Below are 22,335 nucleotides of genomic sequence, written 5' to 3' on the forward strand. Positions count from 1 at the left end.
GTGGGACGGGTTCTGGGAACAATGGGGTATTGTTTGATAGAGGTGCTCAACAAAGGAAGGGCTCTCCTGGGTCTTGTGCCTCCTCCCTCCCTCCCTCCCTCCTCCCCTCTCCCACAGACATTCAGGCTCTATTAGTCCCACTGAGAACAAAAGACTGGAGCTTCCCTTTGGGAAGCAAAATATGGCAGCCTCAGGGAAAGGGGGAGCCATTGGGAAGTTGCTAGAGGAGCATCCTCCACGAGGCAGAAAGCAGGCCAGTCTTTCTTGCAAGCCCAGCCAGAGGTAGACGTGGAAATTTTTGCTGGAAGGGTCACAAATTTAGAAAAGAAAATACGTTTCTGAATTCTCTTTCTCACCGGGAAGATCTGGCTGTGTCCTAGCAGCCATTCCAGTCTGTGGCAGCTAAAAGGCCAAGAGTGCTGTGGCACCTTGGAAACAAAATGGTTTATTGTTTAGAAGTAAAGATGGCATAGAAATAGCCTCCTCCCTCAGGTGCCTGAGAAATACATTCATTTTCTCACTGCTTACCTGAAACTATGGGGAAAGTACATAGGAAGCTGCCATATACTGAGTCAGACCCTTGGTCCATCTAGCTCAGTATTGTCTTCACAGACTGGCAGCGGCTTTTCCAAGGTTGCAGGCAGGAGTCTCTCTCAGCCCGAACTTGGAGATGCTGCCAGGGAGGGAACCTGGAACCTTCTGCTCTTCCCAGAGCGGCTCCATCCCCTGAGGGGAATATCTGACAATGCTCACACTTCTAGTCTCCCATTCATATGCAATCAGGGTGGACCCTGCTTAGCTAAGGGGACAGGTCATGCTTGCTACCAAGTGTTTCTGATTTGAGCCAAGACCCCTGCCAGATCATGGAAGGAGGATTTCAGCAAAAGCACTGGTCAATCTGAGCAGCCTAGGACAGCTCTACTAGAATCCTAAGCTTGTTCGGTTCCTTTCCTTACATTCATATTTTTCCTAATAACTCCTGACTTGGGATGTGCAGAACAAACGTTCTGACTCGAAATGGGCCATTTCAAGCTCAAAGCAGAACACTCTTCAAGTGAAGGGCCAATTTTGAGCTCAGAATGGAATGACCCCATTCAGAGTCAGAACATTTTGAGTGCTCCAAGTGCCATCCCGGATGGTGCAAAACCATCCCGGTTGATACAAATTGATCTCAAGGCACATCCATTTTGTGAATTACTGCTGAGCCAGAGGTGGAATGAAATTTGAATTATATGGTGACACTGTTGCAAATATTTTAATTTCCGCCCAAATTACTGTGTCTTTGTCCTCTCCCCACAATGAAGTTAGATTTCCTAGTGTCATAACAATGTCTGGAGTTTTACAATGTCTGGAGAGTGTGCGCGCGGATGTGTGTGTGCACACATGCGTATTCATAACATTGGAACGGGTAGGGGTGATGGATGCAGACACAGTATGACTCACTGGCATGGGTGGTTTGGCCAGGTTGGGGTCTGGGTGTAGATGTATAGTTCAGCCCAAACTCTAGTGCTCATCAGAGGCATCCCTACCCAGTGAGGCAACATAAACAAGGGGTCCGTCTCGATCAGAGGATCTTGGGTACTTTATTAAGAAAAGCAGGGTTGGAACCAGAGATCTGATCCATCTGGCATGATCCACTAGGAGGTTCTCCTGCTTAAAGCACATTGAAATGAGCATTCATGTTCTTGTGGAGTTTCTGTTCATTTCAATAAGGCTTATGGACCTCTGGTCCAGTCCAACACTGTTCTTAGAGAGGGCTAACATGGATTGTGTGACTCATCTTGTTTAGAGTACTGAATCTGAATTTTAACGAAGTTATGGGTTACATCATGTAATTCTGTATTAGCAACTGAAGTTGGTATAGTTACACTGAAACTGTTTTGCTTTTAACCTGTAACATCTGGTGGCTATTTTATCTCTGTGTAATAAAGTGGTCTTGCTGGAAAGAATGGCTACATCGAGATTGCTTCCCTATCATTTCGCTGTGCTTTAATAGGATGGTCATCAGTGGTATCACCAGAATCGTTGCTTGAGAGTGAGGTATCTTCTTCTTCATGGGATTGGTACTTTCTACGTCATCAGGTTCGTCAGGGTATGGATTTTGAACCTATTGTTTGTCATATCCTCATTCCCTCCATGATGTTCAGTAGAGTCAACAGTAATTTTTGCTGTTTGTAGAAGGTTTCCAGAGGTTACATGCCTAGTTGGACTGGTGGATGTGTAATGTTTGACTCCATTGACGTGGAGTACAGTAGACAAATCTGTTTATCTGCTCATAAAGTTGCTTAATAATGGGCTGTGTTAACAGTGGCGGTGGTCTCCTGTCCATATGCTGTGCAGACAAATTGTTTTAGGATTTTGGAAAGTACATCTATCTCCCATGACAATCCTAATCAAATGGCAGTGTCTTGAAATAGTTTACAGTATATTTGTTCATTAAATCAAATCACACTTTGTTTCCCTCTTTGAAGGAAGAAGGGACATTGTGGTTTCTCAGATGGCATATGCAGCCCCAATAATGGGGCTGCATATGTCATATCTGATGGGGTTGTACAGGTCAGATTAATCAGGGTTCCTAGTTGTCTTATGCCCATTCTTCAAGATGAGTGTTCAGTTGATACAGGGAAATATGCCAATAGAGGGGTGGTAACAACAGTATCACTGGAGGATGAGTGCCATGCAGCTGGGCCATCCTTCTATGATGAGACATGCAAAGCAGCCAATCTCCTCTGTGGATCAGCTTCTTCCAGATTTCAGCAAAGCTGTGCTTCCTTAACAGTCCAAGGACATCTTCTTTGGAAAATGCCATCCTCTGTGTTCCAGAATAACTGAAGTTTTTTCTTGCCAAATACTCATTATGGCATCAGTCATAGGAACATAGGAAGCTGCCATATACTGAGTCAAACCATAGGTCCATCTAGCTCAGTATTGCCTTCACAGACTGGCAGCAGCATCTCCAAGGTTGCAGGCAGGAATCTCTCTCAGGCCTATCTCAGAGATGCTGCCAGGGAGGGAACTTGGAACCTTCTGCTCTTCCCAGAGTGGCTCCATCCCCTGAGGGAAATCTCTTGCAGTGCTCACACTTCTAGTCTCCCATTCATATGCAACCAGGGTGGACCTTGCTTAGCTAAGGGGACAAGTCATGCTTGCTATCACAAGACCAGCTCTCCTCATTTCGTTTCATGTTGACATGATTCAGGACACCTCACAAGAAGTTTATTCATAGGACCTTTAGCAATATAGATATTGGCCAGTCCTCATAAATGCCTCTTAGATGCCGTAGTAGGGATTTTTTTGGTAGGTGTGTATCTGCAATTACGTCAGTTCTTAGTGTTCAATTGCTGTTTCATTTTTTAAATCACTTAGCAAGTTCAGAGGAAGTTGCAGGCAATTTCACAATACTTATAATAGTAGCCACAAAGTGCGAAGTGTGAGCATTTACAAATGACAGTGGAGGAAGATACTTGATAGGAATTTCCACAAGGCTCTCTGTTGTGAATGAGTGACTCAGGGTTGAACGTTGTTTGCCATCACTGTGTGCCAAGATTAAAGAAACCAACCCTGAGAGAAGGTTTCATTCATTATATCAGTAGATCTGGTCATGTTCCCAACCCAGATTGCTTGTGACCCTGTTTTTCTCTCTGCAAATATGGCAACACTAGCTAATTCCAACAAAAGTTAGCTTAGGTGACCGACACTGAAATTTGGATTCAGCATCCAAAAATTGACAACGTGGCTCCAAATGATTCCAGGACAGGTTTTCTCTTGTCGCATATATTATTGGAATGTCCCGGTTGGAATGTTAATTAGCAAGTGAGTCAGTTCCTTGGCTCTTGCATAGATATCCACCCCCTAGCTACCCAATGTGAGCGAGGTACAAAACTCATTTTTCATCAGCTAACCTTATGTCAGGACCAAAATCCTTAATGGCTCTTGAATTTATTGGGGGTGGGGTGGCAGCAGTGAGCGAGATGCGAGTTGCTGGTTTTAATGGCAGTTCTGTGTCTGCCTAACAGTTGCAGCCTCCGACTGTTAGATGGGAGATAAATGCCTAGCATCAAATGTTTAATTTCTCTTTTGAATGTCATGGGTTTCTGTCCAGAGAGATCTCCATCCCTAACATCTGTCTTCTACAGGGATAGACTCTCTCTGCCTGTCTCAAGCGCGAACGTTGCTGGCGTCCCACTTTCTCTTCCTGCAGCCTGTACGTTGCAGACGTGCAGCCTTGCATGTCTCGCAGCCCGCAAACATTGTGCTGTGCTTTCTGTCCCTCTGGCTGCTGCTTGAAATCAGGCTCCATGGTGGGAACATGAGAGCCACACACAGTCCCCTCCCCATCTGTCAATTGGCTGAAGACACTTCTTCACTGGAAAGGGGGGTCAGGTTTGGCCCCCAGGGTTGCAGCTGTGATATGAGGGGAAGGGAGCCTCTGTCTGGAATGTATGCCTTTCCATGCACAGAAGTGGCCACCTCAGCTGTGTATGCATGCAGGTGTGGGGTTGCAGAGTAAGGCCTGGGAAACCCAGAGGATTTATTATTTAGTTAGATTTATATGTCGCCCTACTCCCATAGGACTCAGGGCGGCTTACAAGCAATAACATACAGAGGATGCAGGATATCTGCCTCAAAACCTTGGGCTTCTGCTCCCTCAGTTTCCTCAGTCTTGAGACGGTGCAAATGTTTCTGCTGCTGGTGGTTGTGCTGGTCGCTTGCCTCAAAGGACCCCAGTCAGTGCTGGCTCCTCATTAGGCTGCAGCCCGGGCACTTCCGAGAGCTGTGCAAGGAAGAGGCGTGGAGGGCCCGTTTGTGTGCCTCTTAAACCAGGACTTCCTGGTGCTTTATGAGTCTACAAGTTGCTCCTGTGAGGTCAACCACTGCTGTTTTCTTAAGGGAGTGAGGCTGTGGCTCCCAGGGAGGGTTTCTCTTTCCTTTTTTAAACTATTGAGCAGTGAGCATTTAGTCCAGGTCTCCCAGTGCTCTGTGTCATGGACTGCACTGCTGGTTTAAAGCTGTAAAGCCCTTGAGTAGCTTGGCAGAGAGTGGAGGGGGGGAGCGCAGGCCTGTGGTTAACACGGTGGACTTTAGCCTAGCGTCTCCTCTTGACTTCACGGTCCAAAAGACCAGGGCAGAGAGACGGAGGTGTTTTCAGTAGCTGCACAAGAGCCCTGGAACTGTCTTTTCCCAGAGACCCAACTCATAGAGTAGCCCAGTCTTCCAGCTACTAAGAACACTTTAACGAACTTGGCTCCTCTTCTAATCTGATACAGACTGAAGGTCAAGACCCCGTCAGAGAGAACTTCCAACTGCCTGAGTCCATGTCCTGCCCAGTTGGCTTAAAGCAGGGGTGGGCAAACCTGGCCCTCCAGCTGTTGTTGAACTACAACTCCCATCTTCCCCAGCCACAACAAATTATGGTTGGGACTGAAGGGAGTTGTAGTTCGACAACAACTTGGGAGGGCCAGGTTTGCCCATCCCTGGCTTAAAGGGTCTTGTGCACAGTAGACAAATTAAGATTAGTGAGTTGGAAAGTAGGAAGGTGAGGTGAACCTAATAGATAAATAGCACAACGTGACTAAATGAACTGGAATCAGAATGCTCAAAAAGTCAGCCCCAATTTTTTTATGGTACACGTATCTGAACAAAAATAACACACCCAACTCTACGAAACAAAATCATTACAAATGTTGCAAAGGATCTTGCACAACATATCCATTCCTCTATAACACTTCGGTGTGATCAAAACAGTTCTTATCTTTGTAATCCAGATACTCCACAAACAAGGTTCAACACCAGTTGGATAAGGTGAAAAGAACTCTTCTCATCGTTGTACAGTAACGCATTTCCATTCACAGTTCCATTAGAATGAAGGCGATATTTGCAATCCAAAATCCAACTTCCATTGCTATGTAAGTGAAAGCCGATATTTTCTAAATCTTCCAAACTTCATTACTCTTTTGTATTCGATATTCCCAAGACCTAAAGGTCTTTTGCATCCAGACCTGTATCTTTAAAAATAACAGATTTTCCGGACATTTCCTTGTGGAAATATTGGAAATCCAGATATTTCCTTCTGTCCAAAATTGGGGCTGACTTTTTGAGCATTCCGATTCCAGTTCATTTAGTCACGTTGTGCTATTTATCTGTTAGGTTTCTATATCACGTGGCTCCTGTTTGAGTTAGTGAAACTTTTGGAAAGTGAGGTGAAGCAGGCATTTTCAGTGCAGCACAGAGAAAGAGCTAGACTTGGATGTGGGGGGACATGAGTTCAAGTCCCATCTCTGCCATAGACTCTCTGCATGGCAATGAGCAAGCAGTAAGAGATGGGAAAAAAGAATTTGAGGGGCCTCTGAAGGCAAACAATAAAACCATCAGAAGCAAGATATTTGCCAGGGAGGCAGAGATGTGCTCAAAAAGCGATTCGGCATCCAAATCACGGACACATCCCTTTAAAACCAAGGGCTAACTGAGCCCCCTTAACATGTAAGAGAGCAGGTCAGTGTTATCTCTAATTTTTCCCATTTGTGTGTGGAATGAGTTTTGTTCTGGGCAGCAGTATCAAGGCAGTATGTGTGCACATGGATTCAGAGTGGGGCCTTCCTGATTCAACCTCAGTGGGATCTAAAATTTACTGAGCGGAAATTAAAAAAACCTGTGAGTGCGCACGCCTTAGAGGGAACACTGGAGCAGGTTCATCCCTGCTCCTCCTCCGTTCACTACCACTTCCATAATAGCAGCACTTCCCACCAGCTATGACTGCGTGCTGGCGGGGCATTTCCCAGCTGCCCCTGTGTGATACTGTGGTTGCTGACCATGCAAATGGCCTCCGCACATGCTTCTTCACCCAATGCATCTATGGAATTCAAAGCTACCAGTAGTGGTGATGGCTGCCAGCCTAGATGGCTTTGAAAGGGAATTAGGTACATGGAGGACAAGTCTGTTGATGGCTACTAGTCATGATGGCTATATGGAACCTCCAGGCTCAGAAGTAAGATGCCTCTAAATGCCAGGTACAGAGGAGCAAAGGCAGGAGAGGGGGCAATGCCTTCATGTCCTACCTGCGGGCTTCCCAGAGACATAAGAACATAATAACATAACATAAGAACATAAGAACAGCCCTGCTGGATCAGCCCCAAGGCCCATCTAGTCCAGCATCCTGTTTCGCACAGTGGCCCACCAGATGCCGCTGGAAGCCACAGACAGGAGTTGAGGGCGTGCCCTCTCTCCTGCCATTACTCCCCTGCAACTGCTACTCAGAGGCATTCTGCCTTTGAGGCTGGAGGTGGCCCACAGCCCTCCGACTAGTAGCCATTGATAGACCTCTCCTCCATGAAGTCATCCAAACCCCTCTTAAAGCCATCCAGGTTGTTGGCTGTCACCACATCCTGTGGCAGAGAGTTCCACAAGTGGATCACGTTTTGTGTGAAAAAGTACTTCCATTTGTTGGTCCTAGACCTCCTGGCAATCAATTTCATGGAGTGACCCCTGGTTCTAGTGTTGTGTGAGAGGGAAAAGAATTTCTCTCTCTCTCCACTCCACACCATGCATGATTTTATAGACCTCTATCATGTCTCCCCGCAGTTGTCTTTTTTCTAAACTAAAAAGCCCCAGGTGTTGTAGCCTAGCCTCATAAGAAAGGTGCTCTAGGCCCCTGATCATCTTGGTTGCCCTCTTCTGTACCTTCTCCAGTTCAACAATATCCTTTTTAAGATGTGGTGACCAGAATTGTACACAGTACTCCAAGTGTGGTCGCACCAAAGACATCTGGTGGGTCTTTGTGGGAAACATGGTGCTGGACCAGATGGACCTTGAATCCGATTGAACCAGGCTCTTCTTCTCTTCTGGTGTTTGTTTTCCCCAGCTGACTGGATGCTGGAGGGGATGGCGCCTGGGCAGCTGTCTAGCTACAGGTAGCGGGCATGCACTGGATGAGAGGGACTGGATCCAGCAAGATGGTCCTTAAATGCTTGCCTCCTTACCCTCAGGTCCCCAGCTGCAAAACAGGGAATGGTAGTGCTCTACTTTCCTGAGCTGCTGTGCGCAAGAGCCTAATCAAGATTGTAAAGCCAGTGTCCAGTTCAAAGCATCATGCGCACGATAAAAGAATAGTGTCCTTTGTCATAAGGGGCATTCCTGATTTCTGCTCTTTAAGCTTGTCCCCGAGCCTTATTGCACGGTAAATGTGGTTCGTTTCAGACTTCACGGTGCCAAATGGTGGCGTGGCAACCCGAGGCAGATGGCGGAAGGAGCACATGGGCACAGGCAGGGCTGGCATCAGTTGGGGCTCCCTGTGGCCATTCCTGTTTGAGGCAGATGGCTGGAAGTGCAGGCCCCGTGGCCTGGCAGCCCTCGGAAAGAAGGCCTTGGGTCTGGTGTGGTGGGTGGGGTCACCCTCAGACCCAGGGAGCATGGGTGCCTTTCCCGTGAGACTGCAACCCACTGGAGGGGAAGGGGCTCTTAAGAGCATGCCCTCAGAAGGGCCCCTCTGGACCAGAGCCTCGCCGGTCTGCGTAGTCCATCATCCTGTTGCCAGCCAGATGCTCCTGGGAAGCCCACGAGCAGGCCGTGAAGGCAAATGCCCTTTCCCGCCCTTGTTTGTGACCAGCAGCTGGTATTCATAGGAACAGAGGAAGCTGCCATAGACTGAGTCAGACCATTGGTCTATCTGGCTCAGTATTGTCTTCACAGACTGGCAGCGGCTTCTCCAAGGTTGCAGGCAGGTCTCTCTCTCAGCCCTATCTTGGAGATGCTGCCAGGGAGGGAACCTGGAACCTTCTTCTGCTCTTCCCAGAAGAGCTCTTCTCCATCCCCTGAGGGGAATCTCTTGCAGTGCTCACACTTCTAGTCTCCCATTCATATACAACCAGGGTGGACCCTGCTTAGGTAAGGGGACAGGTCATGCTTGCTACCACCAGACCTGCTCTGCTGCTTCTAGATATGGAGGTTCCAGCTAGCTACCCTGGTTTAGGGACCTGGTTTTCATGAATCTGTCTGACCCTTTTTCAGAGTCATCTAAGCAGGTGACTCTTATGACGTCGTCTGCCAATGCATCCCATAAGTCAGGACTCCTCAAACTTGGGTCCCCAGATGTTGTTGGACTGCAACTCCCATCATCTCTAGCCACAGAGGCCAATGGCCATTGTGGCTAGGGATGATGGGAGTTGTGGTCCAGCAACATCTGGGGACCCAGGTTTGAGCAGCTCTGCCATAAGTTAATTCTGCACTCTGTGAAGCAGCCCTTCCTTTGGTCTGTCCTGGATCTCCTCCCAGTCATGCATTAGATGACTCTGAGCTCTAGTATTATTATAAGAGAGGGGGAAACACTTCTCCCTCCCCCCCCACCCTGCATATTTCTGTATATCCCTATCATGTCCCTCCCAAAAGCCCCACATGCTTTAGCCTTCTGTGGTGGGGACGGCACTCCAGCCCCAGGGTTGGGTGTGTTTTCGCTCTCTGCAGCCCTTCTCTCTGCAGTCAATGGTGCCCGGAGTGAGTGATGGAGCAGAGGCCCAGGATGCTCCCCAGGTCCTATGGCAACGCATGGGAGGAGGGGCTTTTGTGTGTGCGGGGGCTGGAGCGGCGTCTCTGGATGCCAGCCGTTGGGCGAGCTGGCTCTTGGTCGCCTCCACGGCCTCCAGGCTGGGCACGGCTGGCCAGCATCCTTGGCAGCGTTGCAGCTCCTCCGCTCCTGATGTCATCGGTGGCCTGGCTGTGCGTGACACAGTTCTTTGGCAGCCCTGCAGGAAGCCAGAGAGCCCTGCGGAGGTTTGGTTCTGCACAGTGGCAGCGGCTTGCTTCGTAAGCTCCGGTGCGGAAAGCAGGGGCGGCGGGGCGGGGAGACGGTGCTCTTCCAGGCCAGTGAAATGGCGGCGGCGGCTGCTGCTGCTGCCCTTGATCTGTGCAGTGGGGAATCCCAGGAAGGCCCCAGTGGGAGCCTTCGGAGAAAGGGCAGCCTGGAGCCTCGGCCCCAGATTCCTTTGCCTTTCACTTTGGGAGCCAGCAGGGCAGGAGTGGTGCCTGCGGGAGACCTTCCGAGCTGCTGCCTATTCATTTCTGTGTGCCCTGTCCTTCAGGGTTTGGGGGTTTTTTTTACATTCTATAATCCCGCTCTTCCTCCAAGGATTTTAACTTATGATTGTGTTTCTCCTCACAACAACCCTGTGAAGTAGGTTAGGCGGAGAGGGAAGTGACTGGCCCAGAGTCACCCAGCAAGTCTGATGAGGCTGCATGGGGATTTGAACTCGGGTCTCCCCGGTCCTAGTCCAGCACTCTAAGCACAAACGGAAGAGGCCATTCCCTCACTGCACTGACCACAGGGCTGCTGGTCGTCTCTCCCTGGTGAGATGAAGCTGGGTGGTGCTTAGCCCTTCATGGCAGCGTCCAGGCTTAAGCCTGTCTGGAAGCTGTGCCTTCTGCCCCGGAAACCCAGGCGTTGGAGTGTGGCCTGCGAGTTGCCTGCTGGGGAGGAGCGTGTTCTCTGCACGTGTTCAGAGACACAGCTTTCTTGGCCATTGCTTCACTTGGCAGTGGTGTGGGTGACAGGCTGGGCTGGGCTGGGCAGGGAGCCTCCTCTTTGTGCCGCTTGTTGTTCTGCCCGTCCCGCCTTGCATAAACATCCGGCTGTGCACCTTCTGGTGTGGGGTGTCTCTCAGAGCTCTTGACCTATCAAGCAAAAGCCAAGGAGATTGCCCAAATGTCCTCAAACTCCCAGGAGTCCTGTCCTGGGAAGTCTTCCCAAGGCTGGCCAAAGCCTCCGAAATCTGGCGTTACTCCTTTGTTCTCCCTGTCAGGCTGCCGGTAGAACTGATAATCCTCCTCGGGGCTGCCAGGAGATGGTGTCCTGTTGCTGTTTGGCTCTTTGTTGCAATGAGCCAGTGTTCCTCTAGTGTGGGTGTGGGGAGCAAAACTGCTGAGCAGGATCTTGGGGTTGTAAAAGATGGCAAAGGAAGAACGAGCCGGGCATTTGATGATCTTGCCGGGGCGGGGTCAGGTCTAGCTATTTTGAGCTGTGCATTAGCAGAAGTCCCGGATCTGCAGCTCCTGAAGAAATCTGTGCATTCTACTTGCAGTTGCTTCAGCCTCCACTTTTGAGTACTGGACCAAAGCTTGGGGATTCGCCCTTGAAAAATGGTGTTGCTGAGTTGGAGGCAGTTGCGAGAGAGCAACAGAAATGCTCAAGGAGCTTGGAAGAAGCATCCAAGGAAAGGCTTGTCCAGAACATGAGAGGGAATTGAGAGAGACCAGAAATCCGCGTGGTGTGAAATCTGTCGCTGGCACTCTCTCTCCCCCTTCTCCCCATTAGTTTCTTCGAACAAGCCGCTATTCTTTGTTGTGGTGAAAAAGCTTGAAACATGTGGCCATCTAGCACCAAGTGTTCTGTAGCAACAGTATCTGAGAGTTCCATGGGAGGCGGCAGGCCTCCACTAAGCTTCCGTGGGTCCTTGCAGGTCTTGGAAGTGATCATTGGCCCAAGAGAGGGATGGAGTGACTTGGCTAAACCTTGAGATCATGCGGTCTTTGTCCTTGGGGTGCCCTTGGCAGATGGGGTGAATTCCTTGCAAATGTTTTTCTTGGCCAGAACAAAGTGCCACTTTCTTCTCACTGCAGCCTCATGGTGAGTGCAGCTTTGCTGCTCTTGGTGTGCCCAGGACTCGTGGTCTGTCTCCTGCTTCAAGCTTGTGGCTTTTTCTCCCACTACCCCCATGCATGATAGATCTTGTGCTTCAAGCGTCTGCAGCCTCCCCGCCTTCTTTGGGTAGCTTGTCTTCCGCCCTGTGAGCAGGGCTTGCTCTGTTTGAGAGCATGAGCCAGACTTCTGAGCAATGTACATGTCTCTCTCTGAAGCAAAGTCAACATCCATTGAATGGCTGGTTTCTGCAATTACAATAAATAATTTGTGTGTATCGTTCACATTCATTTTATATTGTGCTTGTGGCAGTGAAGCCTCTGATGCTGATTGAGCTGGTATGATGGCATGGAATGTTCACAAACATTTAGAGATCAAAAGTTGTCAGGATGTTCTCAGGCCAGTTTCTGGGAAGGGAGGGAAGGGAATGTTGTCAATGTGCCTGGGAGTAAAACTTTACACAGGCCCTAAGGACAGGAGTAGCTTTGAAGGGCAGGCTCAGAAGAGGTTCAGGAGGTAGTGAAGCTGAGGGGCAGCTTCACCCAGAAGTAACTTGGTTTTAGAAAGTCTGAAGGAATAAGACTGAGAAATAGGAGCTTGAGGAAGAGGACACAGAGATCTAGCAATGAAAGCAAGAAGATGCCAGCAGAATAAGAAAGAGAAGAAATATCCCAAGAGTGTTGTGACCTGGCAACCCTAAAGGAGGCAAAGCGAGCCAAGAGGAGATGGAGAGCGGGGCCTGAGCTTCACCTCTCAACTTGAACTAATCAGCCAGTTCCTGGACTGCAGGCTTCTAGTCTCTTTGTGTACTAGAACAATGGACCCCTTTTAGGTGTTTAGCTTCTTCTACGGGACACCCCAGTGGAACTCTGAGGAATGTTAGAGGAGAGCAAACCTCACAGATGCAATGACTGGTTTATTGTAGACCCAAGGGTCTTGCATGTTCTGAGCAGGAGTCTTCATCAGGCAGAGTCTGTCTTTCCAGTTGCTCATTATGACTGGAGAAGTTATGACAGCAAGTCTTTGAGTGGTGGCTCATTCTGCAGTGAGCTTCTAGTCGTCATCTGCGTGTGGATTATGCTGGCCGGGTGGGGGATAGAGGCATCTTCCTTTTCTCATAAGCTGCTTTGACTCCCTGTGTCTGCTGCCTCTGATCTCCCTGCCTCACCAGTGGAGGTCACAAGGGAGCATTCCCAACGTCTCTCTGTCCCTGGCATCTCCAGCTAGAAGAGTCTCAAGCATGGATGGCTTTCGGGGCAGAGTGACTACCTGGAACGCTGGCTTGGTGACGGGGAGAGCGACACCAGCACCTCAGTTATTCTTAAAATTAAGATGGCCCTCTAAGATTAAAGGGAACATTTGTATGGCAGGAATACATGTGGACGTAGTGATCTGTGCCTGCAGATGTATCATCTTTTATGACAGAGGTGAATCATGCATGCATGACATACATCAAAGTTGTGAAGGAGGCTAGAAATAAGGAACAGCCAGTTCAGGTGAGAACTAATCCACCTACTTTCTGTGCATCATCATCTTGGCTTGGGGGGCATGACGTCAGTTGGAAAGGAGTTTTCCACCCTGTCAGATTTGGCTAGTGACACTAGAGAATGGGCTAGGCATAGGCTGGGTGATTGTCCTTCCCTGCAGCAGGCTGTGTGAGTCTCTCACAAGTGTGGCATCTATCCAAAGAGTGCCCGGCTCCTCGATGTGGAACAGGGTCTTTGGCTTGTGGCCAGGTCTGTAGCCAGGAAGATGAGCTGCAGAGCAGGAGGGCCCAGGTTCAAATCTTGTTCTCTCAGCCTCAAGCCACCCTTCACAGGGACACCCTGCAGGGCTTTTGTGGGATTTCTTAGATTCAGTGCCTGTATTGCCACTGGTGGCAAACGACAGGCAGCCTTTTGCGCACACTTGCTCCCCCTCACAACAGCTGTGCCCTCCTGTTAGATATCATCACTTGCAGGGGTTTTGCAGTGGTGGCACCCTTTGCACGATCAGTTTCCAGCACTGGCTGGAGTCGTCTTTCTTGGACTCCGTGGCTTTTAACTCCCTTCAGATTCTGAGTCTGTCTAGCAGACTCCTGCAAAATACAAGCCAGACCTCCAGTCACTTCCTTCCCCCATGACAGGGCAGGGGAAACCTAAAAGATGTCCCATCAGCACGGCTAACAAGTAGAGTCAGGGAAGCTATAAAAGGGAAGAAGACTTCCTTCAGAAAACGAGAGTCCTGCCCAAATGAAGAGAACAGGAAGGAGCATCAACTCTGGCAAAAGAAATGCAAGGAATACCAAGACTATTTATATACCACTTTCCAACAAAAGCTCCCAAAGCGGTTTACATAGATATACATAAAATGGCTCCCTGTTCCCAAAGGGTTCACAGTCTAAAAACGAAACATAAGATAGACACCAGCAACAGCCTCTGGAGGGATGCTGTGCTGGGGATGGAGAAGGCCAGTTTGCTCTCCCCCTGCTCAATAAGGAGGATCACCACCTTAAAAAGACGCTTCTTTGCTCAGTTAGCAGGGGTCATCAGTTCTTCTGGGCTCCGCCCCCCACCCCTGGTGTTCCTTTCTGTCTGTGCACAGCTTTTCAGCAAAGGCCGGTAATTTTAGGACCAGCAAAAGGAAGTGCAAGCAGCATGCTGTTAATCTAAGGAATTCTCTGCCATGGGGTGATGGCCACTAGCTTGGATGGCTTTAAAAGGGGCTTCGACAAATTCACAGAGGACAGGACTATCAATGGCTACTAGTCTGGTGGCTGTGGGCCACCTCCAGCCTCAGAGGCCTCTCAATACCAGTTCCGGAGGGGCAAGAGCAGGAGAGAGGGCATGCCCTCATCCACTTCTTGCCTGTGGGCTTCTCAGAAGCATCTGGTGGGCCGCTGTGTGAAACAGGATGCTGGACTGGGTGGGCCTCCTTGGGCCTGATCCAGCAGGGCTGTTCTTATGAAAACCCATCTGCTCTGAGCTGCTGCTAAGGAACTGCCTACTGTCACTGCTCTGTCATTCCTTCTGCAGTGCTGATCCAGAAGCATCAGCAAACATTTCAGTAGCAAATGATTCCCACTGAGATGTCCTTTCCAGAAGGATCCCCGTGAGTCCAAAAGGATGGGGTTGTGGTGCACATGCAAAGGAGAGGAGGAACTAAATCCCTATTCTGCAGGCTATGCTAAATTGTGCAAAATACATCTTCATTTGCATATTATTTTGTATGGTTCTGTTTGGTTTGGGGACAGTGTTCCCTCTAACAGGGATTCCCAGATGTTTATAGGAACATAGGAAGCTGACATATACTGAGTCAGACCATAGGTCCATCTAGCTCGTTGACTACAACTCCCATAATCCCCAGCCAAAGGCCATTGCCACTGGGTATGCTGGGAGTGGTAGTGAACATCTGGGAATCCCTGTTAGAGGGAACAGTGTTTGGGGAAGGAACTGGATGTATTCTGTGTCCTATCTCTCCCCTCCCCACCCCAAAGTAGACCTCTCGGGCTTCCTCTGACCTCTGAGAGTTCATCAGGCAGTCTGTGTCTTCAGACATCTTCCTGGAAGCATGAGGGTAGGGGCAGGCAGTATTCACACATTTATGTTCAAACTCATACAACAAGTTTACCATGTACACAGGTACAGTCATTCACATGTTATGCAGAAGTACAGTTCCTATCTGTACCCTGCATTTGAAGGGCCTATGTCCAGGCTGACTTTGAACATGAACGCAGGTGCAGTCATTCACACAAACACTTGTATGAGTGTACAGACATCTGTACACTCATATAGCATAATGTTTGAATTGGGCTCAAGTGAGTAAGGAAAGCTGAGATGCTTGGGATTCATGCACGCTCAGGATGAATTGTATGTTCACACAGTGTAGTCACTGATGTGAAAAATGTTGTTAGCCCTGACTGTGGGTAGTCAGCATCCCAAAGGCCTGGTTGGGCACTCTATATACGGCTCCAGTTTGATCCTCCCATCAAGACGCACATTGAAACACATACGATAAGTGAAGTATACCTGTAGATAACCTGGGTTTCAAACACTGCACAGTTACAGAGTCTAGGAATAGTAGGTATCGTATGGCTATGTAGACACTGAGCCAGCATCCATCAAAAGAACAGAAGAACAGCCCTGCTGGATCAGGCCCAAGGAGGCCCATCTAGTCCAGCATCCTGTTTCACACAGTGGCCCACCAGATGCCGCTGGAAGCCTACAGACAGGAGTTGAGGGCATGTCTTCTCCCCTGCTGTTACTCCCCTGCAACTGGTACTCAGAGGGGTCCTGCCTTTGAGGCTGGAGGTTGCCCTCTGACTAGTAGCCATTGACAGACCTCTCCTCCATGAAGTGATCCAAGCCCCTCTTAGAGCCATCCGGGTTGTTGGCTGTCACCACATCAGATTCCTCCCAACATTCTGAAGTGAGTCACCTTAATATGTTAGGCTCCAGTTTGCTTCCTTACTAGTTGTATGTAGCATGCAGGAGGAATCAAGGGGCTCCAAATCAACAGTGTCCCCCTTTTTATTCAGTCAAGGAGGCTTCCAAGGTGGTTTATTGCGGGTGTCTTAGCGGGCATCTAGATTGTCTTAGGGCCAAAATATAAATTCAGATGATTGGCTGATATGCTAAATGCATAGTTTAGCTCTGTGTGTGTGTGTCGAAACAAAAACAAAAAAGTTAAAAAGCAAGTGTGGAGTGATGATCAGAATTGGGACTGTTGTGTCCAGGGAAGGGTATTTCCTTTCCCTTCCACACTGCGGTTCCAGCGCAAAGGTGCTTCTTCCCCCAGGACTTTCCCAGGGTCTGCAGCATGGCAGGAAAGGGATCTATTGACTCAATGGCCTGAGGTGAGCAGGGATTCGGGCCCTGAGGAGTTGGGCTATGATGTCACTGTGCTCCTCTTGAACTTGCTTTAGGCTAGGGGCTCTTGGTCTCCCAGATGCCGTTGGACTACAACTCCCATCATCCCCAGCCACAACTGTGGCTGGGAATGATGGGTATTGTAGTCTGACATCTGGGGACCCAAGGCTAAGAACCCGTGCTTTCGGCCCTTCCGTTGACAGAGTCTCACTTGATCTGGATGCCGGCCTCTCCCGGTCCTTGGACTCCTCAGCTCTGGGCCTGGGGCTAACTGCTTCCTTCCCTGCTGGACAGCCAGTGGAGGGGTCGCGGCCGGCCCCGCTGCTCTGGCCAGTACGTGGGCTCCATTCACCGCCTGCCACCTGACCCTGGCACGGCAGAGGAACTTTCCGCCCCCAGCCCTCGCCTGGCCCCTCACCTTCTCTTCTCCTTTCCTTTCCAGGATCGGTTTGTGGACCTGTATGGGAACGATGCAGCCGCCAAGAGCAGGAAGGGCCAGGAACGCTTCAACAAGTGGCTGCTGACGGGGGCCACCGTGGCTGGCGTCGTCCTCCTGGGCTCCTTGCTGAGCCGCAAGTAGCCAGGCACTGACTCTCTGCCCACCTCGGCCACCGAGAAACACGCTGCGTCCTGCTTCTCAGCCTTGTGATCATTCCGGGGGGTGGGGGGGGTGGGGGCTGGAGGCCTCTGCACTGCAGAGCCCCACTCTGACCCCAGGGCTCATTCCCCCACCCCCACCCACCCGACAACTCACAGACCTCTTTCTGGTGCCTCCTACCCACCCCACAGACACCTCTGGCCCGAGGGCCCTGTTGCCGGCCTGGGGACTCCCCCCCCCCCCGCCGGACCCTGGGCTGCTGTGCCTCCAGCCCCTGCACCCCACTGCTCCCCAGGAGCGGGGATTCCTTGCGCATCTTAATCACTATTACTCACAGTCCTGGTGTTAGTTTGATTGTATCTGCTCAAGCCCGGAAGGAGGCAGGCCTGTTCTTGCCGGGAGCTGGCAAGGGGAGGGCTGGCTGCCAGACAGACAGACAGACAGCGGGAGGCCTCCCCAGCTGGGCACGCAGTCTCCTGAGCGCCAGGCCTTTGGTGGTGCATAGAGGCTTGCTGGGAGCAGACCCCACCGGGATCTCCAAGGCTCAGCAGTCCACCGGGGGGGGACCCCCTTCCCTCCCCAGAGAGGACTCTGCAGCCCAGGGATTGCAGGGCCCCAAGGGCCCTGTTTGGGAGAACGCCCTCCTTCCTGTGGGCCGGAGCTTGTCTGGGCGGGAGGCAGGATGAGGCCGGCTGGACGCAGTGAAGGGAATGGGGCTGGGGAGTGGAAGGGAGACAGTCCAGCATCGTCGGATCCCGTGTGAAGTGCTGCTTTCCCCGCCCAGGAGCAGTGGCTAGCTGTGTCCCCAGAGGGATCCAGACCCTGCCCCGGCCTCCTTTCCAGGGCAGCCCTCTGCCCTCCTCCTGACTGTTGCCTTTGACTAGGACGCGCGAGGCCTGGCCCAGAGGCTGTCCTCCGGATCCTCCTCTCTTGGAAGCAGGGCTTGGGGCAGTGGGCTCTGGCCCCCTTCCCTCCGCAGGAGGTGGGCAGGCCTGCCCAGCCCTCTGCCTCCTCCCCGCCCCTGCTTGGACACTGGCCCCCTTTCCTGCAGTGCCCGAGGGCGCCAGGCCTTCCCGTCCCAGCCAGCACATGTCTTGATGTCCCCGGTGCATGATGACCATCCTCCCTGGCGGGTCCCTGCATTGGTGTGCACTTGGGCAGTCCCACCAAGAGCTCTGGGGCGCAGCACCACCAGGAGGAGTGGGGCCAGGGACAGAGGTGTGCCCCGAGGTGCCCGGGGAGGTGGTGGGGGGGCTGGGCTGCCAGGCTGTCGCCTGGTGCAGTGCTCGGCTTTGCTGCCCTTCCGCCCCTCTTGGAAAAGGTGCCTTGAGTCCCGCCTCCTCCTCTTCAGCAGGAAACCATCCCAGGTTGTGCATCTGGGTCCCCCAGAGAGGAGGAGGAGGAGGAGGAGGTCAGGCCTGTGTTGGCCGCAGAGAGAGAGAGAGAGAGCGAGCAGGGGAGGGGCGGGGGAGCCTGGAGAGGGGGAGCCCCTTCTCCGGAGGAGCAGCCTCTGGAAGGAAGGTGTTTACGAGTGGCAGCTAATTGCTAGCCTGGCTCTCCCGGGAGCCTCCCTGGCGGCTGCCCAAGGCACTTCCAGTAAGAGTGAGAATCAACAGCATGTGCTGGGCCAGGCAGGGTGGGGATTCGGTGGAAAGAGGTGGAGTGGGTGGGTGGGTGCGTGCCTACGTGTGTGTGTGTGTGTGTGTGTGTGTGTGTGTGTGTGTGTGTGTGTGTGTGTTCACATGCACGCACTTGCCCAAGGCTCTAGGGAGGAAGGGGGTGGCAGCACTGGCTTCCTCCCCACACGCACACACACACAGACCTTAGCTTCAGTGTGTGGGTTGCTGCTGCCCTTTCTTTCCTTCTTGTGACCAGTGAGATCAGTGGAGAAATCCATGGCCGAGGAGGGGGAGACGGCAGCCTCTGCACTGGAGTGGAGCGAAACCGTAGCAGGCCTCCTGGGAGGGGAGGAGGCGGAAGGGAGATGTCCAGATGTTGGGCAGACCCAGACCCAAGGCCGGGCCTGGCCTGATGGCGCCCCCTCCCTGCTTGGGAATTGCCAGCCTGCCTCGTGGCCACCATGGAGCTGTAGCTTGGCCCAGGAGGAGGCCTGGGGGGGGGCTGGGGGGGGGCGTTCCAAGGTGGTGGTTCTCGGGGGCGGTTTCTGCAGAGCCCTCAGCTGCTGGGCCCAGAGCAGCTCTTCTTGGGAGAGCGGGGAGACGAGGCGTTCCCTGTGGGGTGATCACTGACCCGCTGGTGTCTCTCTTGGTCTCTGCAGCAGCCAAGGGGATGGGGGCTCTCTTGTGGGGCGGGCCCAGCATTTTTGGAAAGAGGGGTGCTGCGGAGGCCAGGCTCTGCTCACCTTCCCACCTCCCTCTTACGGCGGCTCTCCAGGCCTGCCCTTTCCACGCACAAGGGGTGTGCCTCTGGCTCCACATTCCCCACCCAGGGTGGCTCATGCCCAGCAGGTGATGCTGCTTCAAGCCCCTCGGGTGGCTTCTTCTGTAACCTCAGACAGGCCCCCCTCCACTCCCTGCCCCACTGAAAAGCCAGCCCCCCCTTGCGGCCTGCCTGCCCCCTTCCTTTTCCCTCCTCCTGCCTCCCTGTACAGGCTCGGCTGTATATATTGGAGAGTAGTTTTTATTCAGTTGTGAATACAATAATACTATTTTTGTTAACTGTATGTCTGTATTTATGTGTGTTGGCTGTGCTCCCTGCCCAGGTCTCCTTATTTCCGTGGACCAGCCCCAGCACCTGATGAGACTGGAACATGGCGGGGGCCAGAGAGGGAGAGCCAGGCTGCCCCCCCACCCCACCCGCCACCTCCCACTGGGAGCCCGGCTTGCCCTCTCTGTCCCCGTGGTTTCAAGTGTGGAGGTTGAACATGCAATGCACCCACCCCTCCGTTTGTGTTCAGGCCCCCCCCCCCCACACACACCCCTCTTATTAGAGAAACGTTTGATTTGAAAGTGACAGTTCAGTTCTTCTAATAAAACTGTGGTGTTCCAGTTGCCTGGTTTTGCTTCTTGAGATTCTCCTCCTCCTTCCTTCCATCGGGGTCTTGCAAATCCCTGCTGCTCTATCCCCTGCCTTTGCAAGCCTACCTTTGCGCCCATAAGAGCAGTGCACAAAAACGGTAGTTCTCAGGATGCTAACGAAAGAGCCCTGCTCATGGGTGGCTTCAGAAAACAAGACAGCAGTGCCCAGAGCAGGGATTCCCAGCCGTGTGTCCTCCTTGTGGCTGGGCGTGAGGGGAATTCCAGCCCCACATCTGGAGACCTGAGCTTGGGAGCCCCCGATGTAGAGGGCAGGGGAAAGGTCTCTCTCCACTGTCTCCGCACCATGCATAATAAACCTCTGTCATGTCTCCCCTATTCACCTTGCTTCTAAACTTGAAAGCCTCAAATCTTATTGCCATACTTTGTAAGGAAGGTGCTCTAACCCCTTTCCATCTTGGTTGCCCTCTTCTGCACCTTTTCAGGGTATAAAATTTAAAAACCCAATTAAAACACTTTTACAGAATAAAAACAAAGACAACTCACAGAATAAAACCATTTCACAGAGTAAAACAATTAAACAGTTTAAAATTAGCTTGAATTAAAAGCTTGAGAAAAAAGGTGTGTCTTAAGGGTCTTTTTAAAAGCAGTCAGAGATGGAGAAGCTCTTATTTTGACAGGGAGTGCATTTCCAAAGCCCAAGGGCAGCCACAGAGAAGGCCAAGGCCCCAAGTCACTACCAGACGAGCTGGTGGCAACTGTAACGGGACCTCCCCAGATGATCTTAACAGGCGGCAGGGGTCGTGACAAAGGAGGTGCTTTCTTAAGTACCCTGGACCTAACCATTCAGGGATTTATAGGTAATAACCAGCACTTTGCATTTCACTCGGAAACATATTGGAGCAAGTACAATGCTTTTAAAATTTGTGTTATATGGTCTCTTTGGGTCATCCTAGAGACCAACCTGGCTGCTGCATTCTGTACCAGTTGTAGTTTCTGGGCTGTGTACAAAGGCAGCCTTATGTAGAGCTCATTACAGTAGTCAAGCCTGGAAGTTATCAACATATATACTACTGTTTTAAGGTAATTTACCTCCAGAAATGGGCATAGCTGACCTATTAGCCGAAGCTGATAAAAAGTGCTCCTGGCCACTGCCTCAGTTTGAGAAGCCAGAGTGAGTTTTGGATCCAGGAGCACTCCTAAGCTACATGCCTGATCTTTCAGGGGGAGTGCAACTGCATCCAGAACAGGCAGATCTAAACCATCTCTTGGGTCTTGGCCCCACCCACCCCCACCCCAGACAGTAGCTCTGTCTCGTTTGGATTCAACTTCCGTTTATCCCTCACCCAGTCCATTACCACCTCCAGGCAAGCATTTAGAGAAGTTGTACCATTTCCGGATGAAGTGGATAGGAAGAAATAGATTTGGGTGTCATCAGCATATTGATCATACCCTGCACTAAATCTGATGATCTCTCCCAGCGGTTTGATGTAGATCTTAAAGAGCATTGGAGACAGTATAGAGCCTTATGGAACTCCATACAGTAACTCTCGCTTTGCAGAGCAACAGTCTCCAAGTGACACCATCTGGAATCTACCCGAGAGGTAGGAGCGGAACCACTGTAGAACCATGCCACCCAGTCCCACTTCCCTCAGGTGACCCTGAAGGATGCCATGGTTGAGGGTATCGAAAACTGCCGAGAGATCTAAAAGGATCAGCAGAGTCATGCTCCCTCTGTGAATACCTAATGGGAGATCATCCATCAGGCTGACCAAGGTAGTCTCAACCCCATAGCTTGCTTGAGAGCCACTTTTAAATGGGTCTAAATAATCGGTTTCCTCCAGGACTGTCTGGAGCTGAGAGGCTACCACCCTTTCAATCAGCTTGCCCAACTATGCAGAATTATGACGACACTATATTAGCAGTTTTATTTTAACTTCCCTTCCTATCAGTCCTTCGCATGGAATTTGCCTTTTTCACAGCTGCTGCACACTGAGTTGATGTTTTCAACAAGCTTGCCCAGCACCACCCTAGTCCCCTCTCTTGGCCCGTCACCGACAGCTCAGCTCCCATCTGTAGATCTGAAGTTGTGTGGGAGTGTTTTGCCCCCATGTGCATCACTTTGCACTTACATTGAACTGCATTTGCCATTTTGTTGCTCACTCACCCAAAAAGAAAAGAGCTGTCTGATGAGGAACGCAACAGAAGCCTCCGTGACTAAGCTTCCCCTCCCCTGCGGCTTTTCAAGAAAGATGGAACGCAGAGCCTGGA

The 22,335-nt window shown here is 51.2% G+C and overlaps 1 protein-coding gene across 5 annotated transcripts in view; it reads left to right on the forward strand.

Annotated features, from left to right (window-relative positions):
* The window catches only part of BCL2L1 (BCL2 like 1), a 63,762-nt gene extending 43,683 nt beyond the window's left edge, over nucleotides 1-20,079 (forward strand). For all 5 annotated transcript variants that reach the window (XM_053248818.1, XM_053248822.1, XM_053248821.1 and 2 more), the window contains exon 3: nucleotides 16,913-20,079. In XM_053248818.1, coding sequence (XP_053104793.1) covers nucleotides 16,913-17,050 — 138 coding nt within the window. In that variant the 3' untranslated portion in view covers nucleotides 17,051-20,079. The remainder of the gene's footprint in view (nucleotides 1-16,912) is intronic.
* The last annotated feature ends 2,256 nt before the right edge of the window (nucleotides 20,080-22,335 follow it).

This window comes from Hemicordylus capensis, chromosome 4 (genome assembly GCF_027244095.1).
Source record: "Hemicordylus capensis ecotype Gifberg chromosome 4, rHemCap1.1.pri, whole genome shotgun sequence".
NCBI lineage: Eukaryota > Metazoa > Chordata > Lepidosauria > Squamata > Cordylidae > Hemicordylus > Hemicordylus capensis.